General features: G+C 39.9%; 1 protein-coding gene across 11 annotated transcripts in view; it reads left to right on the top strand.

Moving 5' to 3' along the window:
- nadsyn1 (NAD synthetase 1) overlaps nt 1-17,160 on the top strand; it is a 130,377-nt gene extending 113,217 nt beyond the window's left edge. For 8 of the 11 annotated variants that reach the window (XM_088296894.1, XM_088296890.1, XM_088296896.1 and 5 more), the window contains one exon: nt 15,205-17,160. In XM_088296894.1, the coding sequence (XP_088153020.1) occupies nt 15,205-15,399 (195 nt within the window). In that variant the 3' untranslated portion in view covers nt 15,400-17,160. The remainder of the gene's footprint in view (nt 1-15,204) is intronic. The other 3 variants (XR_015843260.1, XR_015843258.1, XR_015843259.1) reach the window with 1 other exon arrangement.
- Nucleotides 17,161-17,403: the final 243 nt, after the last annotated feature.

Here is a 17,403-nt window from a genome sequence, read left to right as displayed (position 1 = left end):
TCAGTGCTGCATTAAGGGAGGCCATTGAGATCCACAAGTAAGGCCCAAAGACCAACAGGGACGAGGGAGCCTTCATGCTCTCTACCACCTGGAACAACATCTTGGAGGGATGAACGGACAGCGGGAGGCGAGACCTACCTGTAAGAACATCAACGGATGAATACGGTCACAAGACACCATCATGTGACACCCTGAAGAAGTCGAAAGTCTGTCGCCGAAACATGTCAGGTAACATGACAACCTAAAACATTGTCTATTCTAAATGAATCAGCGAATGCATAGGTAACAATAAGACAACATGAAGTGAATGCAACTACTGTTACCTAGAGTATCAAATTTTCATAGATCTAGGTGAAACAAACAACTGGGGCTGCTCTTGTTAATATTTTTAGGGTTTTTTTTAGGGTCTGTTAAAAATTGTACAATAAAGAAAATATTGGTGAGTTTGCCAGGCCTGATATGTGTGCAAAGTTTGATGAGTCTGTGCATATTAAGACTCTCAAAAGTAGTGTTGTTTTTCTTAGTGAATAGGAGTTAACAAGGTGCTTTGTATAAAATATGACAAACTTCGTGCAGCAATATGATGATGACCTAAAATGTTTTTCGAGCAAATATGAGGTAAATTTGGTCAAACTGCATGGCGAAAAATACCAAACAAAAAATATATTTCCTTTAGCCAGGAGTTGGCACCACCCCAATGATAAAAAGTAAATTCGTAGATGTGCGCAGGCCTGGACTATTATCAAATGGGAGAAATCTTAATGTAATGATAATTTCAGTCAAGTTAGAGCAGCTTTTGTATTCAAGGTGACACCAACCTTTAAAGTAAATTCAAAATGGCAGACTTCCTGTTAAGTTTAGCATGTCTCTGCAAGAGAATTTTTTGGTGGGACTATGCCTGAAAATTTCTTATTTTTCGATGATTCATACAACTCAGGCTTCTTTTTTAAAAATTTCTAGTGGTTGCTAGCGAGCCATTTTTTTAAAATTTGCACAGTAAACAAATAAAATCAAAAGTTTTCCAAGCCTGATTTGTATGTTTTTTCGTGCTTATTTCATCCATCAAAGTCAGAGTTCTTAAAATGGTGAATTGTGCGTTGCTACGCCCACAGGTTTTCACAAAAAATCATAAATTGTGCATTTTGACGACATGAAGCCCTCTACTTCCTTTATCCAATAGGTGGCGCTACTACTACGAGGAAAAACATGTTTTTAGGCCTGTACTATTTTAAAATGTGAGAAATATTTCCAAGATATTATCATTTGGTTAAAGTTACAGCAGCTTTTCCTGTCAATGCGATGGCAAACATCAAAGAAAACGTGTTTGCTTTAGCCAGTTTTTGGCGCTATCACTGCGATGAAAGATAAATAGGTAGATGTCTGCTGGTGTAAAATAAATTAGCACACAATTTAAAAGACAATAGATACTAGAACAACAGCAGAACAGCGACAGTCTCATGTTGAGTCGAAAGCTAAAGAATAAAAATGTGTCTTCAAATGAGTTGTAAAAGTGGACAGAGCGGCGGCTTGCCTAAGCTCATTTCATAGGGAAGGACCGGTAACAGAAAAGGCACGATCCCCCCTGAGGCTGTGCTTAGTCCTCGGTACTTCCAGCAGCATGTGGTCCGCGGACCTGAGGCCTGCATAGGAGTGGAGGAGCTCGGAGAGTTACGCTGGGGCGAGGCCATTTAAAGACTTGAAGATGAACAGAAGTATCTTAAAGCGAGCTTTTAAGTGCACTGGGAGCCAGTGAAGAGAGGCCAAGATTAGGGTTATGTGATCCATCTTCCGAGCTCCAGTTAAAAGCCAAGCGGCAGCATTTTGCACTAGTTGGAGGCGCTTGAGGGAGGACTGGCTGACTCCAAAGTAAAGTGCATTACAGTAATCTAATCTAGATGTAACGAAGGCATGGATTACTGTTTCTAAGGGCTGCTGAGAAAGAAAGGGCTTCACTTTAGCCAGCTGCCTAAGAAAGAAGCTCGATCAAACAACAGCACAGATTTGGCGATGTAATTTAAAATCACTGTCCAGTTTAAAACACAAGTTTGAGACTGTTGGCTTTATACTTTGTTGATCTGCTAGAAGAAAAAACATCAACGATTTAAACATTTACTCCCGTTAGCCAGTAGGTGGCGCTACTTATATGATGAAAAATAAGTTCGTAGATATCTTCAGGCCAGTGAGAAGTTTTTAGAAGAAATTATGTGGTTCAAGTTACAGCAGCTTTTGTTGTCAAACCGACTTCAAACTTTAAAGTAAATTCAAAATTGACTTCCTGTTCAGTTTAGCAGATGGCTCCAAGAGACTTTTTTGTAGATCTGAGCCTGTTACATATCCAACACATTTTCGTAGCTCTAGGTGAGACGTACATCTGCTTTTTTAAGAATCTGCAGGGGTGCTAGCGAGCCATTTTCTTTTTTTTTTTTATTATTATTTTTACATTATATATAAATTCTAAGATGTCTGCAGTGCTGGCCTGTCATCAAACATGAAAAATTTCATGAAGATAGGATAATCTGAGTCATGTTACAGCATCTTTTGTTGCCAAGGTGATTAATCAGACTTTGCAGCACCGTCATGGCCATGAGTAACCGTATATTACCATATGAATCAATTTTGAGAATTTGCAGGGGAGTCATTAACATTTTGTCCATTGTGGCGAAGGAAATATAAAACGCAAACTTTGATGCCACGTGTTTTATGGCTACCTTAATACTTGATTAGGCTGGGCACTCTGAATTGAATCAAACCATAAGAGTTGTCTTTCTCTTGCTTTATTAAACAACGGTTTTCCGACAAACTCTCAGTCAGCAAGGTTTTCTCTCCATATTCCTCCCCCCGGCCCTTACCTTAACTGGTCATCACATCACGACGCAACCAACCTCAATACACGACACCACGCCTCGGACATAGAGTATTTTAAAAACTAAATTATCCCGGTTGTTGCCCCAGTTGATGGTGATATATCTGAGGTTTGAAGTCAATGGGATGAATCCTCCGGGACATGGGTGCAAACGTATGCCCCCTGTAAATGTGCAAAAATGGGCCAAAATTGGATATTCAAAAATTCATAACTCACTTCTTGTTCACTTTTAGACAATGGCTCCCGTGGACTTTTCTCTAAGTCTCAGGGGGCTGCACATGCCTACCAATTTTCATAAACCTAGGTAAAAACGGACCAGGATTTGTTTTGATTTTCCCACACTAGGTGCAGCTGCAGGCCATTTTGTTAGCATCGATTATGCTGACATTAAAATATAAAATTTGTGGGCATTTTTAGCATGTCAAAAATGCGATCAAAGGATAAAAATAATAATTTCTACAAAAACAGCGGTTGCTGCTCAGGCCCTAATAATACATTTTACAAAAACAATAAGGACCTTGCAGCAGTCGCTGCTTGAGCCAAAATAATAATAATAACAGAGTAAGCATTCTCTAGTATAGAATCACATTTGCTCTGTCCAATCTTTATGAGAATTTCCTTGTGAGTGAAACTACTACGGTACATGTCCTGTATGAATGTGCAAGTATGTTAACAAAATACATGTGTAACAACAGAAGCAATAAAATGCAAAAATGATATTGTCCCAAAAATGTTTATAAAACAAAAAGTGCCCTATAAAGTACAGGTATATACAATACAATACAATACATTACACTTTATTTATATAGCTGGAGCTGTAACAAAACACTTTCCATATGGTGCATTATAAATTTGCGGGAAAATACATAATAGTACAGTATACATAAGTCTAGTAACAAAATGCACAAATATGGTCCAAATAAAATACAGTTACACCAATACAGTACTTTACTGTACTAAACAGTAAACTGTACTCTCTTCTAATATCAAAAGAATTCTCAAGATTTTGAGGGAAAAATTAATATTTTGAGTTGTGTTGGCTTCATTTGTTGCTGTATGAAAATGTTTGTCTGCGTATCACACCGTTTTGTTGCTAATTACAAATATCTGTCCTGTTGGTCATCACTGATGTCTGGTGATTCTTGTGTATACAAAAGGATTTTTGGTGCCATATCCTTCAATGAGACCTGGTAGGTTTTTTTTCTTCCATGCACTCACTCTCTAACTTTATCTCTCCTCCCTCACCACACAAGGACGGCATTGCTCAGGTGACTTTTGAAGATAGCCGCGGGACGCTTCGAAGTCCTCTATGCCCATAGATAGCGCTATTGAGCAAGACTTCTCTCTAATTAGCGGTCCAATTAGCAGAACTTTTTAGCACAACAACAGTTAAACCATTCCAGGACACGTTCATGAATGCCACTGTACTTCATCTGTCAAGCCGCAAGCAATTTCCTCTGAGAAGGTAAACTGCCAGTATCGGACTGAGCCAAAATCGATTCCTTGTTTTTCAAAGTCTCGTAGATTTCAGTTTTTCCCGACTCCACGTGTCCCCTGAGTGCCTTTTACTTTTTATCCCGCTTCGCTGAATCGGATACATTTCATTCTCTCTTCCACGGTCGTTTGAGTTCTTCTGAATACATTTACAATCTTTCACAATTTCAGTGAAAGTCATGCCGAAAAAGTAACTTACATGTCGCCGTTTTGGATCGGATGATGGCTGAGCGGTCAAAGTTTTTACATTCGTATTGAGCGGGAACTGCTTGAGTTTGCGCTACTTCGGGCTTCGCTATGGCTTCCGAGTTCCGGATACTGGAATTTCGTTAATTTAATCTAGTAGTAGAATATTTAATGCATACGTTTTCCTGAGAGAGGGAATTTCCGTTTGACAGAGGTCCGTTGGTGGGAATACTCACTGTAATAATAATTTCTAGAAAAACAATGGGAACATTAAAATATAAACTTTTTCACCTGGCCTGATTAGAGTGCAATGTTTGGTGAGTTTTTAGAGTGCAATGTTTGGTAGCTTTTGTGCATTTCTAGCATGTCAAAAATGCGATCAAAGGATAAAAATAATAATAATAATTTCTACAAAACCTTTGGTCATTGCTCGGGCCCTAATAATAAATTCTACAAAAACAATAGGGACTTTGCAGCGGCTGCTGCCCGGGCCCTAATTACCGCATGCTACTATTTACGGTAATTTTATACATAAAGTCCTTACAATATCTGTATGGAATTGATGTTGCAAATAAGTTTATATGTTGTAAATGTTCATTGTTGAAAACTTTTACATTTTGTATCATGAATTTATTTGAATTTAATGGAATTTTCATTCTAGTTCCTGCTATCTGAGTTTCAATTGCAATTCTTCTTCCTGTTTGCCTCCTCAATTAGAACTCAATCTCAAAAATTGAATTGAAATTCAAGGGTCATTCTCAATTCAATTCTGAATTACATTACATTACGTACAGCACTGGTGCCCAGGTAGAAGCCATGTTGTGGATCAAATGCAATGGATGGATATTCAAATTAATTCTGAACTTGCTCATTTCTTAAACGTTTTTCCACGTGTCAGGTTCGCCAATTTGACATATAGTGTTCGTTAGCTAAAAGGAGAGACACGCAGCCCAAGTGGAGACAGAAAGGTTAACAAAGTTTATTTGACAACTTTATCTCCCCTCTGTTCCTCGATGCTTTTCACACATTCCCTTTTATAACATCGGGGAATCAGATTACACTTCAAGAAATCAGATTACACTCAAGGGTGGTACAGTTCGTCTTCTCAAAAGCTGGTTTAGTCCGGTTTATCATTGGCGTGCCGCCATGGGTCGCAGCTGACTTTGACGTCAACATCTTTTATCAGGACGCAGCACGATGTTGCTTGCTTCAGACTTCGATGCCAATTTATCAGGGCTCCTCACGATGTTGTTTACTTCATCCTCACTTCTGAAGAAGTGCCACCGCCCCGCCAATATATATATATATATATTTGATCGTGATACAGGGAGACTCCTCTCTGCAGTAGAGGTGTCTCCCTGTATCACCCCTCACACTGCAAACACTCAGCATAGTTCACTCTATTAAACTGTTGTTATATGCGCTACATATTAAAATAAGATGCATCACGGCAAATGTATAATAACCTCTTAATATTATTCTAACATTCCCTCCTGTTTATTCTACATTTGCCCCAAAAAATTATCATCAATGGAACTTCCAAGGATTTAATTCCATCAAATCATTAGCTTGATAGCAAATGTAACCCCTCCATTTTTTTTTTTAAATTCTTTTAATGTAATTGAGCGTTTTGGATTAACGAATAGGATCTCCCAGGTAAATTCAGTCATCATCATCAACTTGGTCATCAGTGTCTCCTCCATCACCAACACCTCTGCAATTAATCAAAGGATATATTTCCTGTAGTTTGGAATTTGTTGGAGCGAGAGCTGTTGAGATAAGTCGGACAAGCAAAGCGCGAATGCAGGGAATACAACAACATCCACACAGTACAAGGATTGAGGTGAACATTGTTATAGAAATCATTACAGAAAATACCATATTTTTATATTTACCAAACGTTTTGTTCCACCACTCATCCCATGCAGAGGTAGTCACACCTGAGTGTTCCTTCATCCTCTGGTTCAGGGTGCGCAAGCCTGCAATGGCTCTTTCCGGAGAAGTGTTGTTAGGAATGAAAGTACAACACTGATCCCCAAACATGGCGCAAACCCCTCCTCTCTCTGCCAACAGCATGTCAACCGCGATGCGGTTTTGAAATGCCATGAGTGATGTTGCTGCCAATTGTTCTTTAATAGCTATAAATCCTTCTTCAGTGAAGTTCCCCAATCTTTGCACGTTATAGTGTATGTAGTTTATTCGATCCACATTCTTATTCGGTGTAATCCAAAGAAGAATGGACTCGAACCCCGCTGCGATTTGATTTACCAACTTATACTCATCTGGTACGCCCCTTGGTTGGCCAATTGCATCCAAATAGGTCACATCACCATCCCTCCAGGACGCACTTCGTCTTTTCCTGGCGTAATAATAGGGGGATTCGTGGGCTTCAACTGCTCTTTGAATGTCCCCTGCTGTGGATGGAAAAATAGACACTGGTAAGAGAAGTGACACCAATGCACAAGTTCCAACTGCGTCCTTTAATGAATCAAATAATTTAGTGCCCCCGCACCACCACCACACGTCGCTGCGTGGCAGTAGTGTACCTGCTTGAGCAGAGTTGTTTTGCACCACGCTGATGATAAGCTTCCCACTCTATTTTGTGTTCCTGTGAGATTAACACAAGTAAAGTTAGCCACTGCCACATCGGTAGAAAAGATAGGCTTATCTTTCGTTGCCTTCGTCGTAGGGTACACATCATTCCAAGCAATGCAATCCGCATTAGGTGTCAATTTCGTCATTACTTCTAAAAGGCATGTTGATGGAAGAGCTGCTGGAATTACTCGTAGCAATGGCCTCGGACTCATACATGAAACACAGCTAGAATTTGCAGTTTTAGCAGCTGATTCCATTAATAGTAGCCAATTATTTCCTAATTGGGTAACTCCTGTAACAGCCAAAAAGTGATCATCTACAGAGAGTTTTCCTTTAAATTTTAGCACCATTTTAGATCGTTTTTTCATCGAAGTTTCGGTCTCTATATTTTCTGTAGGGGTAGCCTCAACGGGATTCTTTAAAATGGTAGATACACAAATTACAATAGTATGATAAGGATCTACCCCTTGAGAATATGGGCTTAAATCTAATTCTTCACACGGATTATTGTCGCATCCCCAATTTGTCGAGTTAATAGTTAACTGAATTCCTATCGCTACGTGTGTTAATGAAAGTTTCTTCCGCAAAGTTTTTGCACATTTTTCAGTCGTCCAGTCAGACCAGTCTTGTCCCGTTTCTGCCACCAGTCCATCCCATCTTCTAGTTCTCGCAGTTAAGTACCATGTGTACAGGCGTCCATAACTTTGTGCACTATACGCATGTCGTCCTACTTTGAAAACGGATGCTTCACTCAATTTAACTTCAGACCATGGTATAATAGCAGTTGTCACCTTGTTAGTCGGCAAACAAATCATTGTCGCCGATTCAGCAATACTGTTGCTCCTAGCGCATGATGTAAAGTTCTTTTTATCAGGTAATCTAAGATTTTTAGTTGAATGTCCATTATTATTATTTATTGGTGTATATGTTGGTGTATACAAAGCTTTCACTGCAACCAAGGCTGCACAACACAAAATCTCAAACTTTATCCACGCGAAAGTCATATCGGCCGAGAGACCCCTAATAGGGTAGGGTGGCTTATAGTTCTTCACTGGCCTAAAATGTTTTCAGATCCTATTGATCTGCTCCCACCCAGTCACCAGGCTTGCCTACCTTCCCCTTGTCGGGTGTCTCGGTTGAGATGACCTTCTTACAATGCGCAAGGTGGATCCAGGTGTTTCGTGCTGCAATTTTTACTGCAGTTGGTGTGGTCAGCAGAACTTGGTAAGGGCCTTCCCACTTCGGAGAGTTCCAGTGTTTCCTTTTTAGGCTCCGGATCAGAACCCAGTCTCCCGGAACGACCTGTTCGTCCTGTTGAAGAGAAGTACACTCGCTTTCTGGCAATAACAATTCATTTCTTTTTTCTAAAGTTTTCCTCATGTAATCGGCTAGGTTGGCCTCATTATCAATTTCCCACTGTGTGGAAAAATAAGGTACCCTATATGGTCTGCCAAAAAGAACTTCATAAGGTGTCAGTCCTGTGGAACTTGTAATATTGATATGCAATTTTACAAGATCTATACATCGAGTCCATGGACGTTTAGTTTCTTCCATACATTTTTTCAGTCTATTTTTTATCGTTCCATTCATCCTTTCCACCAGGCCTGCACTCTGAGGATGGTATGAACAATGGTGTTTTAAATCTATGTGAAACATTTGCCCTATTTTATTTATGATTGTAGTTACGAAGTGTGTTCCATTATCACTATAGATTATTTCTGGTATACCATACCTTGGTATTATATCTTTACATAATGATTTCGCAACTGTCAGTGCATCTTGTTGTTTTGCTGGAAAGATTTCTACCCATTTTGAGTATGCGTCAATAATAACAAAACAATATTTTTTCCCCTCGCTTTTACTCAGTTCAATAAAATCCATATGGATTCGTTGGAAAGGGTATGTTGCTTGAGGAAACTGTCCTCTTTTTGGGCGTATGTTTCCCTGAGAATTGTGTCGAGCACAGATTATACAGGCTCTACAAAATCTTTTTGAGAAAAAATTAAAGCCATATGTTGTATAAAATTGGTTTATCTGTCTTACCATCCCTCCTGTTGATACATGTGACGCACCATGTGTCAAAATAGCAGCCCATCGAAAAAGATTTCTTGGAAGAATCGGCTTCTTTTCTGAACTGACATATATGCCATTAGCCAAAATAGCTCCTCTATCTAGCCATAGTTTTTGTTCTTGCATAGGACTTTGTTGTTGCATATCTGCAAGGTTGTCGTCTCGCAGAACGTTATCTAGCGGCGTACACTCAGCCACACCTATGAGTGGTTTGGTGGCTGCTTCCTTTGCTGCCTTATCTGCGAACGCATTTCCAAAAGTAATTTCATTAGTACCTACAGTGTGTGCGGAACACTTACATATTGCAATTTGGCTTGGTAATTGAACAGCATATAACAAATTAGACAGGAGTTCAGCATGTGTTACGGATTTTCCAATAGATGTTATCATCCCTCTATTTTTCCAATATTGCGCAAATACATGACATGTCGAAAAAGCATATTGACTGTCAGTATAGATTGTTACTGCCTTACCAGTCATTAACTTACATGCCTCAGTTAGGGCTACCAACTCAGCAGCTTGGGCTGAATAATGAGAAGGAAGTGGTTCCGATTTTAACACCGTGTCTAATGTGACCACCGCATAACCAGTTTGTGTTTTCCCGAATTCATTTTTCTTTGATGACCCATCAACGAAAAGAATAATTCCGTTCTGTAAGGGTTGATCTTTTAGATCAGCCCTGCACTTAGTCGTTTGCTCAGCCAGTTCCTGACAATCATGTTGTACACCATCATCAGGGAGTGGCATTAAAGTTGCTGGATTTAAACCTGTGCATCTTTCTAATATGAGGTGCGGTTGTGATAACAAAACAGCCATACAGGACAAGTGTCGTGCTGATGATAAGAATACCATGTTTGTCTGCAGTAGCAGTGCAGATACTGCATGTGGGACTTTTAAGGTCAATGGATGAAAAAGCACGATTGCTGAGCTGCTCTCTACAGCTAGTGACGCCGCTACAACAGCTCTTACGCAATGAGGGAGCGCACGTGTCACATTATCTAACTTTGAAGAATAATACGCCACAGGTCTTAGTTTATCACCATGTCGTTGAGCCAATAATGATGTCATGTAGTCACCCTTGCAATCCACCATCTGAATGAAGGGCTTAGAATAATCTGGCAAGGCTAAGGCCGTACTAGACACCAAGGCCTGTTTGATATCACAAAATGCCCGCTCTGATTCTGTGGTCCATTGCAAAGGTGAAGACACTTTTAAATTATCTTCATATATCAATTTTGAAAGTGGTGCAACTATTTCTGCATAATTTGGAATCCACGTTCTACAATAATTCGTAAGTCCCAAAAATGACATCATTTGTTTTTTAGTTAACGGTTTAGGAGCGTGCAAGACAGCCATTTTTCTGTTTTCTAAAATTGTTCTTCCTTTTTCACTTAAATTATGACCCAAATATTTAACCTCTTCTTTCCACAACTGTAATTTGTTTTTATTTACCTTGTGTCCTTCCTTTGCTAAATGACACAATAAAGCAACAGTGTCTCTTTTACAATTTTGTATGTTTGTTGAAGCTAATAAAATATCATCCACATATAACAAGACTTGGCTTCCGCATGGCGGTTCAAATGTAGACATACTAGCTGTCATAATTTGGGAATAAATTGTAGGGCTTTCACAGTACCCTTGTGGTAATCTAGTAAATGAATATTTTTTGCCTTTATATGTAAATGCAAACCAGTACTGACTGTCTTCATGAACAGGGACTGAGAAAAATGCGTTGCTCACGTCGATTACCGTAAAGACCGCTGCGTCTGGTCTTAATGAATTTAATAAAGCGTGTGGGTCAGGAACACAGGGTGCCCTTTGTATTACGGCGGAATTTACTGCTTGTAGGTCTTGGACCATTCTCCAGCCTACAGAAGGCGGAGCCTTTTTTACTGGAAATATAGGTGTATTACATGGAGAATCTGGACACTCAATTATTACTCCTGCACTAATCAATGATTCAATTACTGGTTGTATTCCCGCTAACGCATCTGGTTTTAATGGATATTGTTTAATGCAAGGTCGATATTCTGTTTTTGGTTTAATTTGTACAGGTTGCGCGCTTCTAATAAGTCCTACGTCTGACGGTAATATTGCCCATAGGAAATCCGGTACTGCTTTTAAAACGTCCTCCTCTTCCTTCGACAAGAGATAAGAACCTCCATCTTGTCACATTCGGTGAAGGAAACGACTCGCATTGGCCTGCACTTCCCAAAACAATGCTTTTCTTGTCATTCTTTCCATCTCACTATGCTCCACACCTGGCACTTTATTATCTGGTTTCCAATCATCTGCATGTCTACCTCTTTGAACAAACCATCCCAATTCTCTCCATCCTAATTCAAAGGGTTTAAATAAAGATATGTGTGGTGTTATTCCCTTGTGTAAATGCTCTAAAGTATGAGGCAGTCTAACTCCTGCACCTGCAGTCCCCAGTTTATCGGTATACAAATAATCAATCACTATTTTCTCGGGTGTGTGTTTGTATAATTCGGACTCATAGTTAAGATCTGGGCCTGGAGTCTGTTTATACCACATTGTTACATGGAGGGCGTTTTTATCCACTTCATTCTGCGTTTTTTTTCGAAGTAATTTTTCCCCAGTACGAAATGGCGGTCTGTTCGTCGCGTGTAGCAAATAATAAAAATGTGGTTCTCCAAGGCCTTTTATCACACACAAATCTGATTTTGTTATTTCATGTTTTCTTTTCACCACCATATTTCCCCCAAATGTCGGTACTAGTGCTAACCCCAATCTACACATCCCATCTCTTCCCAACAAATTTACTGGACAATTTTGTACTACCAGTATTGGTATTTTACACGATCCCCCTAAAGGGTCTCTTATCCAAACGGGGTGTGTCTCAGAAACTTCAGATAACTCCCCCTGAGCCGTCCTGACAAATACTTTGTTGTTTGTCATTGAAGCTCCCGGAATTGGTTCTTTACACGCAGTTCTACATGCTCCCGAATCACAAAGAAAAATAATTGGTCTACCATTTACCGTTAGCTGTACCTCTGGCTTGGAATTATCAAATATTAAAATATCTTGTAAATTTAGTTCGTCTACCTCAATATTTTGTTCCTCTATCTCATTTTGTGGGATATTTATTCTTCCTAGTCATGCTTTATTTTTATTGTGGGTATTGTCGCCAAAAATAATACGAGGGCAGTCGTTTGCAAAATGTCCTATCTCTCCGCAACTCCAACAAGTGATATTTCTAGGACTCACATAGCCTCGTCCCCGATCTGCAAGACCTCCTCTAACTCTTCCTCTAGGGCGCGGTTTTGAATCCCACCTTTGAAGCAGCCCCGCTTTTTGATTGAAACCTTTAGCACGGTTTTGGAAATAAAATTGATTTTCCCCGGGCTCAATAACGAAAGTATCTGCTTTTTTCTTTTTAGCTTGCAATATTCGTTCAGCATGTAACGCTTGGTTAATGTATTGTTCCAGCGTGCCTGTTGCTCTATCTACCCAATGTTTTTCAACCCATTGGTGAATGGTGTGGTGCGCATTTGCGTGGAGGGCATTTTTTAACTGCTCCTCAAAAATGCTCCCTTCAGTATGGTCTTCAGGAATGCCGCTGTTTGCTTTGAAACACGCAGTTAATCTGGCCCTGTAATCATCAAACGATTCTCCTTCCTTTTGTGTTATTCTTCCTATAGCCGTATAATTAGCTCTCGATTTGAATTTTTCTCTAGTTCGCTCCATTAGTCTTTGGACGCGATGTGTGAGTTCTTGGCTATCATGGGCTAGAACAGCCTGACACTCTTTTGGATCCCAATCTCCTCTAGTGTTATGCCCATCACCTTTCAGAGCAGCCATCCAGATTTGTTGGACTTCTATTCCGTTTAAGTGGTAAGACCTCCTGAGGTCTTCCATTTGCTGCAAAAATTCGTTCACATCAACCTTGTAGGACACAATGCCTTCTACCGCCTTTTTAACATCATCCTGTGTCCATGTTCGATGCACTAATATTACTGGTGACGCATCATCAATGTTAGGATTAGCAACTTCTATCATCGGAAAAGAATCTTGTATTTCTTCTTCCGATGGGGAGCCTTTTAGTGACTCCGGAGAAAAAGTTTTTCCCATTGTTGTTGAAAATCTAACTCCTAAATTTCCCTTACTTCGCGTATGTATAGCTTTATTCCCAGTCGATTCGGGTGATGGTGGGAAAGGAGAAATAGGAAGTGGCGGATATAAGGATGATTGGAGGGATTTTTTATTTTTTACAACCCCTACGGGACCTGTTTCGTTATCTTCTTTTCTCTGAAACATAATTTCATCCTCTTCCCATTTTTCTTTATCTGCGTTTTCTTTTTTGGTTTTGTTATTCTTATCTAGTTTTCGTCTTAGTGCCATTGTGATCCAAAATTCTGTATCTTCATATCCGTCTTTATTCATCTTTTTTTCATTATTCTTTCGTTTTATTTTTATGTTTTCTTGTAAGTCGACTATTTTTTGTGTATTAAGCTGACCAGCGAATTCATATTTTGTTATCCATGAGTTTAAATGTTTTACTTTATCCGGACATTGGCTTTCTATAAATTTCCAGTCCTTACACGTCAATTGTTGTTTCGGATCGTTTTTGCTAGCTTTTTTACTGTTTGATTTCCCCATGTTGGAAGACAGTGGTTCACCTAGTGTGACTAAACTGTCCTCCAATCCCTGAACAGGCTGACAATTGCTCTGTCTTAGGTAATTCCCAAGCTTCTACCACAAGTGGCGGGGAATTCTTTGCCTCTGCTTCCCAGACAGTTGTCAGTTAATTTTCCTGTTCCAAAATGAGGTTGCAAGCCTCCATGCACACTTTTACATTCACACTATATATATATATTTTTTTTCTCTTTTCAAACGCGCGTGGAGGATACACCCTGTTATCCTCTATCAGTTTTATAGACTATCTCTGTCTCTTCACGTAACATTGACGAGTATCCTTACGGTTTTACACAGTTTTAAAGACTTACTCTGTCTAGGCGTAGTGGAGTCCGCCCTCCAATATCCACGGAATTTAACTACCAATTTGCAGAGGAGTCCGCCCTCCTGTTTATGTGGAATTTAACTACGTACCTTCACATGCACACATTTATCACACTCATTCATCACATTCGGACTTACCAAAGATGAGCTGAGCGTCTCACCCCGCAGCCTCCCTTCAACTTTCAGTATCCAGCAGCCGAGTCGAGGATCAGTCCCAAAAAAAAAAAAGGGGAAAAAGAAAAAGAAATCTTCGTCGTGGCCACGATTGTTCCCGGTCGTCGGCTCCGCTCCTGGACACCTCCAGTATGTTGGGTTCACGGCGTCGAAGGACCAATTTTATGTCAGGTTCGCCAATTTGACATATAGTGTTCGTTAGCTAAAAGGAGAGACACGCAGCCCAAGTGGAGACAGAAAGGTTAACAAAGTTTATTTGACAACTTTATCTCCCCTCTGTTCCTCGATGCTTTTCACACATTCCCTTTTATAACATCGGGGAATCAGATTACACTTCAAGAAATCAGATTACACTCAAGGGTGGTACAGTTCGTCTTCTCAAAAGCTGGTTTAGTCCGGTTTATCATTGGCGTGCCGCCATGGGTCGCAGCTGACTTTGACGTCAACATCTTTTATCAGGACGCAGCACGATGTTACTTGCTTCAGACTTCGATGCCAACTTATCAGGGCTCCTCACGATGTTGTTTACTTCATCCTCACTTCTGAAGAAGTGCCACCGCCCCGCCAATTGCAGACACCTCTCTGCAGTAGAGGTGTCTCCCTGTATCACCCCTCACACTGCAAACACTCAGCATAGTTCACTCTATTAAACTGTTGTTATATGCGCTACATATTAAAATAAGCTGCATCACGGCAAATGTATAATAACCTCTTAATATTATTCTAACACCACGCCAAAGCGTGTCATCCACACATGAAATATATTTTTTTTTGATGCACTGATAATGTTAAATTTGTTGTAAATTTAGAAATGACTGCATATTGTCTCATCATTTAAGGTTGCACAGAAGGTGAAGCACTTCTTCAGGATATACTCGATGAACCGCCATAAGATGACAACAGTGACTCCATCCTACCATGCTGAGAGCTATAGCCCTGATGACAACCGCTTTGACCTCCGTCCTTTCCTCTACAACACACGCTGGAACTGGCAGTTTCAATCTATTGACAGTCAGGTCGCAAACGCAGAGTAATGCAGAAAACCCAATTCCCTGGAACAATGTCTTTAAATGCCATTAAGAGTTAATTATGTTTCTTTTTCCTCAGATAGGGCAGCAAAAAAATGCATAAATAATGTGTTCATTTCCAATTAATATCTGTGCTGTCAAAACATTACATATTTGTTGGTTTGTTTTGTGCTGAAGTCCTACAACAATGGCGCACAGAAAGTAATTGGTTAACCATGCATGGACATTCTCTTTTGTTTAATGAAATAGCCACCTATACCAATAAATGATTAAGATAGTATGATTACAATTAGCAACAGAAACATGATGTGCGATTCGCACAAAATCACTGACTTTCAAAATTGGCCAACTGGTTGTTGAATTTGTAGTTAATTGGAATCGAACCAATGGGGTGCCTCTACAATTAGACTGACTTAGACAAAAGTGTTTTTTAACATTGTCTGAAACATCCTGCTGCTTTTGTCAGCTGCCACATCATCAATAAATACAAAGTAAGCAGCTCAACTTTCCTACCACCACCTCGCTTCACTGATACGGTGCTATTTCAGGTGCATAAATATTGGAACATGGACAAAATTCTCATCTTTACGGTTGTAAAAAAACACCAATAATGAAACAAACAAGATATACTGTATTTTCGCGACCATAAGGCGCACTCTAAAGTCCCAAATTTCCCCCGAAAACAAACGAGGCGCCTTGTCATGCGACGCGCCTATTGTATAGACCAGGCATCACCAAATGGCGGACCGCGGTCCGGATCCGGACCGACAGATGGTTCGGACCGGACCCATGACCAATCTATGATTAATTTTTTTCAGGGCGCATTCGCAAACATTGACGCTGCAATTCTAGTTAATCGGGAAAGGCGTCACTGATTTGAGCCAATCAAATCTTTTGTTTACGACCCACTGCCAATTGCGCAGCAGACCGGAAGAGAGTGCTGCTGACAGTATGCCTTGCTAAAACGTAAGCAAGGTCGACGCGTGTTGTTTTCAATGAATGGACGGAGAAATTTTGTTTCGTTCTCTGCAGCCGATTCAAAACCAGTGTGCATCATATGCTCCGAAACCGTCGCAACATTGCGAAGCGCCACTACAAATCAAAGCACCGCCCTTTTGTGCAAAGTTATCCGCTGAAATTTGAGGTGAGCGCACGCAAAAACATCGAACTTCGAGTGCAGTACAACAGATTTTTACATTTTCGTTTATAGCCCAGCAGCATGCAAACGAATGTTCACTAAAAGTATAATCGATTTTAGGGAAACATAAAAAAACATTCAGTGATGGGGAAGTTGTGAAGGAGTGCTTAAATGCGGTTGCACAAACATTATTTAAAGGAAAAAACAAAGCCCAGATGTGTGAAATTATCTACCAAATCCCAATGGCCCTGACTCCGTTCCAACCCAGATTTAAATCACGGGCCAGGCAGTCACAAACTCATTTTTCTCATTAAGAGATGTTAAAAAATATTCAAAAGAAAAGGAGGTGTCAAAGCTCATTTCGAATTAGTTTTTCATGAGGACAGCCATTTTTATTGATTGTGTACTGAACATGTTAACCTGTTTTACTTGGATGATTAGGCCTTCTGTTTTGTTTTAGGCTGATAACTCTTTGATTTAAGAAGAAAAATGTAAACGATGTTAATTCAATGCTTAGGACTTGATATATTTCTGCAGGAGATATTTTACTGTTTTTTTTCTGGAAGTGGCACCCTTAAGTTCCTGGAGCCACATTTTCTTGAATGTGAAATAAACGCCTTATATTTGTTTGACTGGCAAAGGTGTTTAATGGGAACATTGCTAAATATTTAGTATATAAGTGCGCTCTGACTAAATATTGAAACCATATAAAAATGTGAACATAGGCTAGACATTAAGGGAAGTTGGACTTTGGTTCGGACCTTTTAATTGGAAGAAATCTTAGTCGTGACCTCTGTGACTTTTAATTGAATACCTCTGGGATAGACTTAACTCTCCCGACCATTAGGCCTGATCCCCTTGGGGCATTTCAG

This window comes from Idiotropiscis lumnitzeri, chromosome 5, assembly GCF_059441095.1.
Source record: "Idiotropiscis lumnitzeri isolate Australia: NSW breed Sydney's pygmy pipehorse chromosome 5, RoL_Ilum_1.0, whole genome shotgun sequence".
Lineage (NCBI taxonomy): Eukaryota > Metazoa > Chordata > Actinopteri > Syngnathiformes > Syngnathidae > Idiotropiscis > Idiotropiscis lumnitzeri.
The sequence above is the reverse complement of the archived record's forward strand: the minus strand, read 5'-3'. Positions and strand labels throughout refer to the sequence as shown.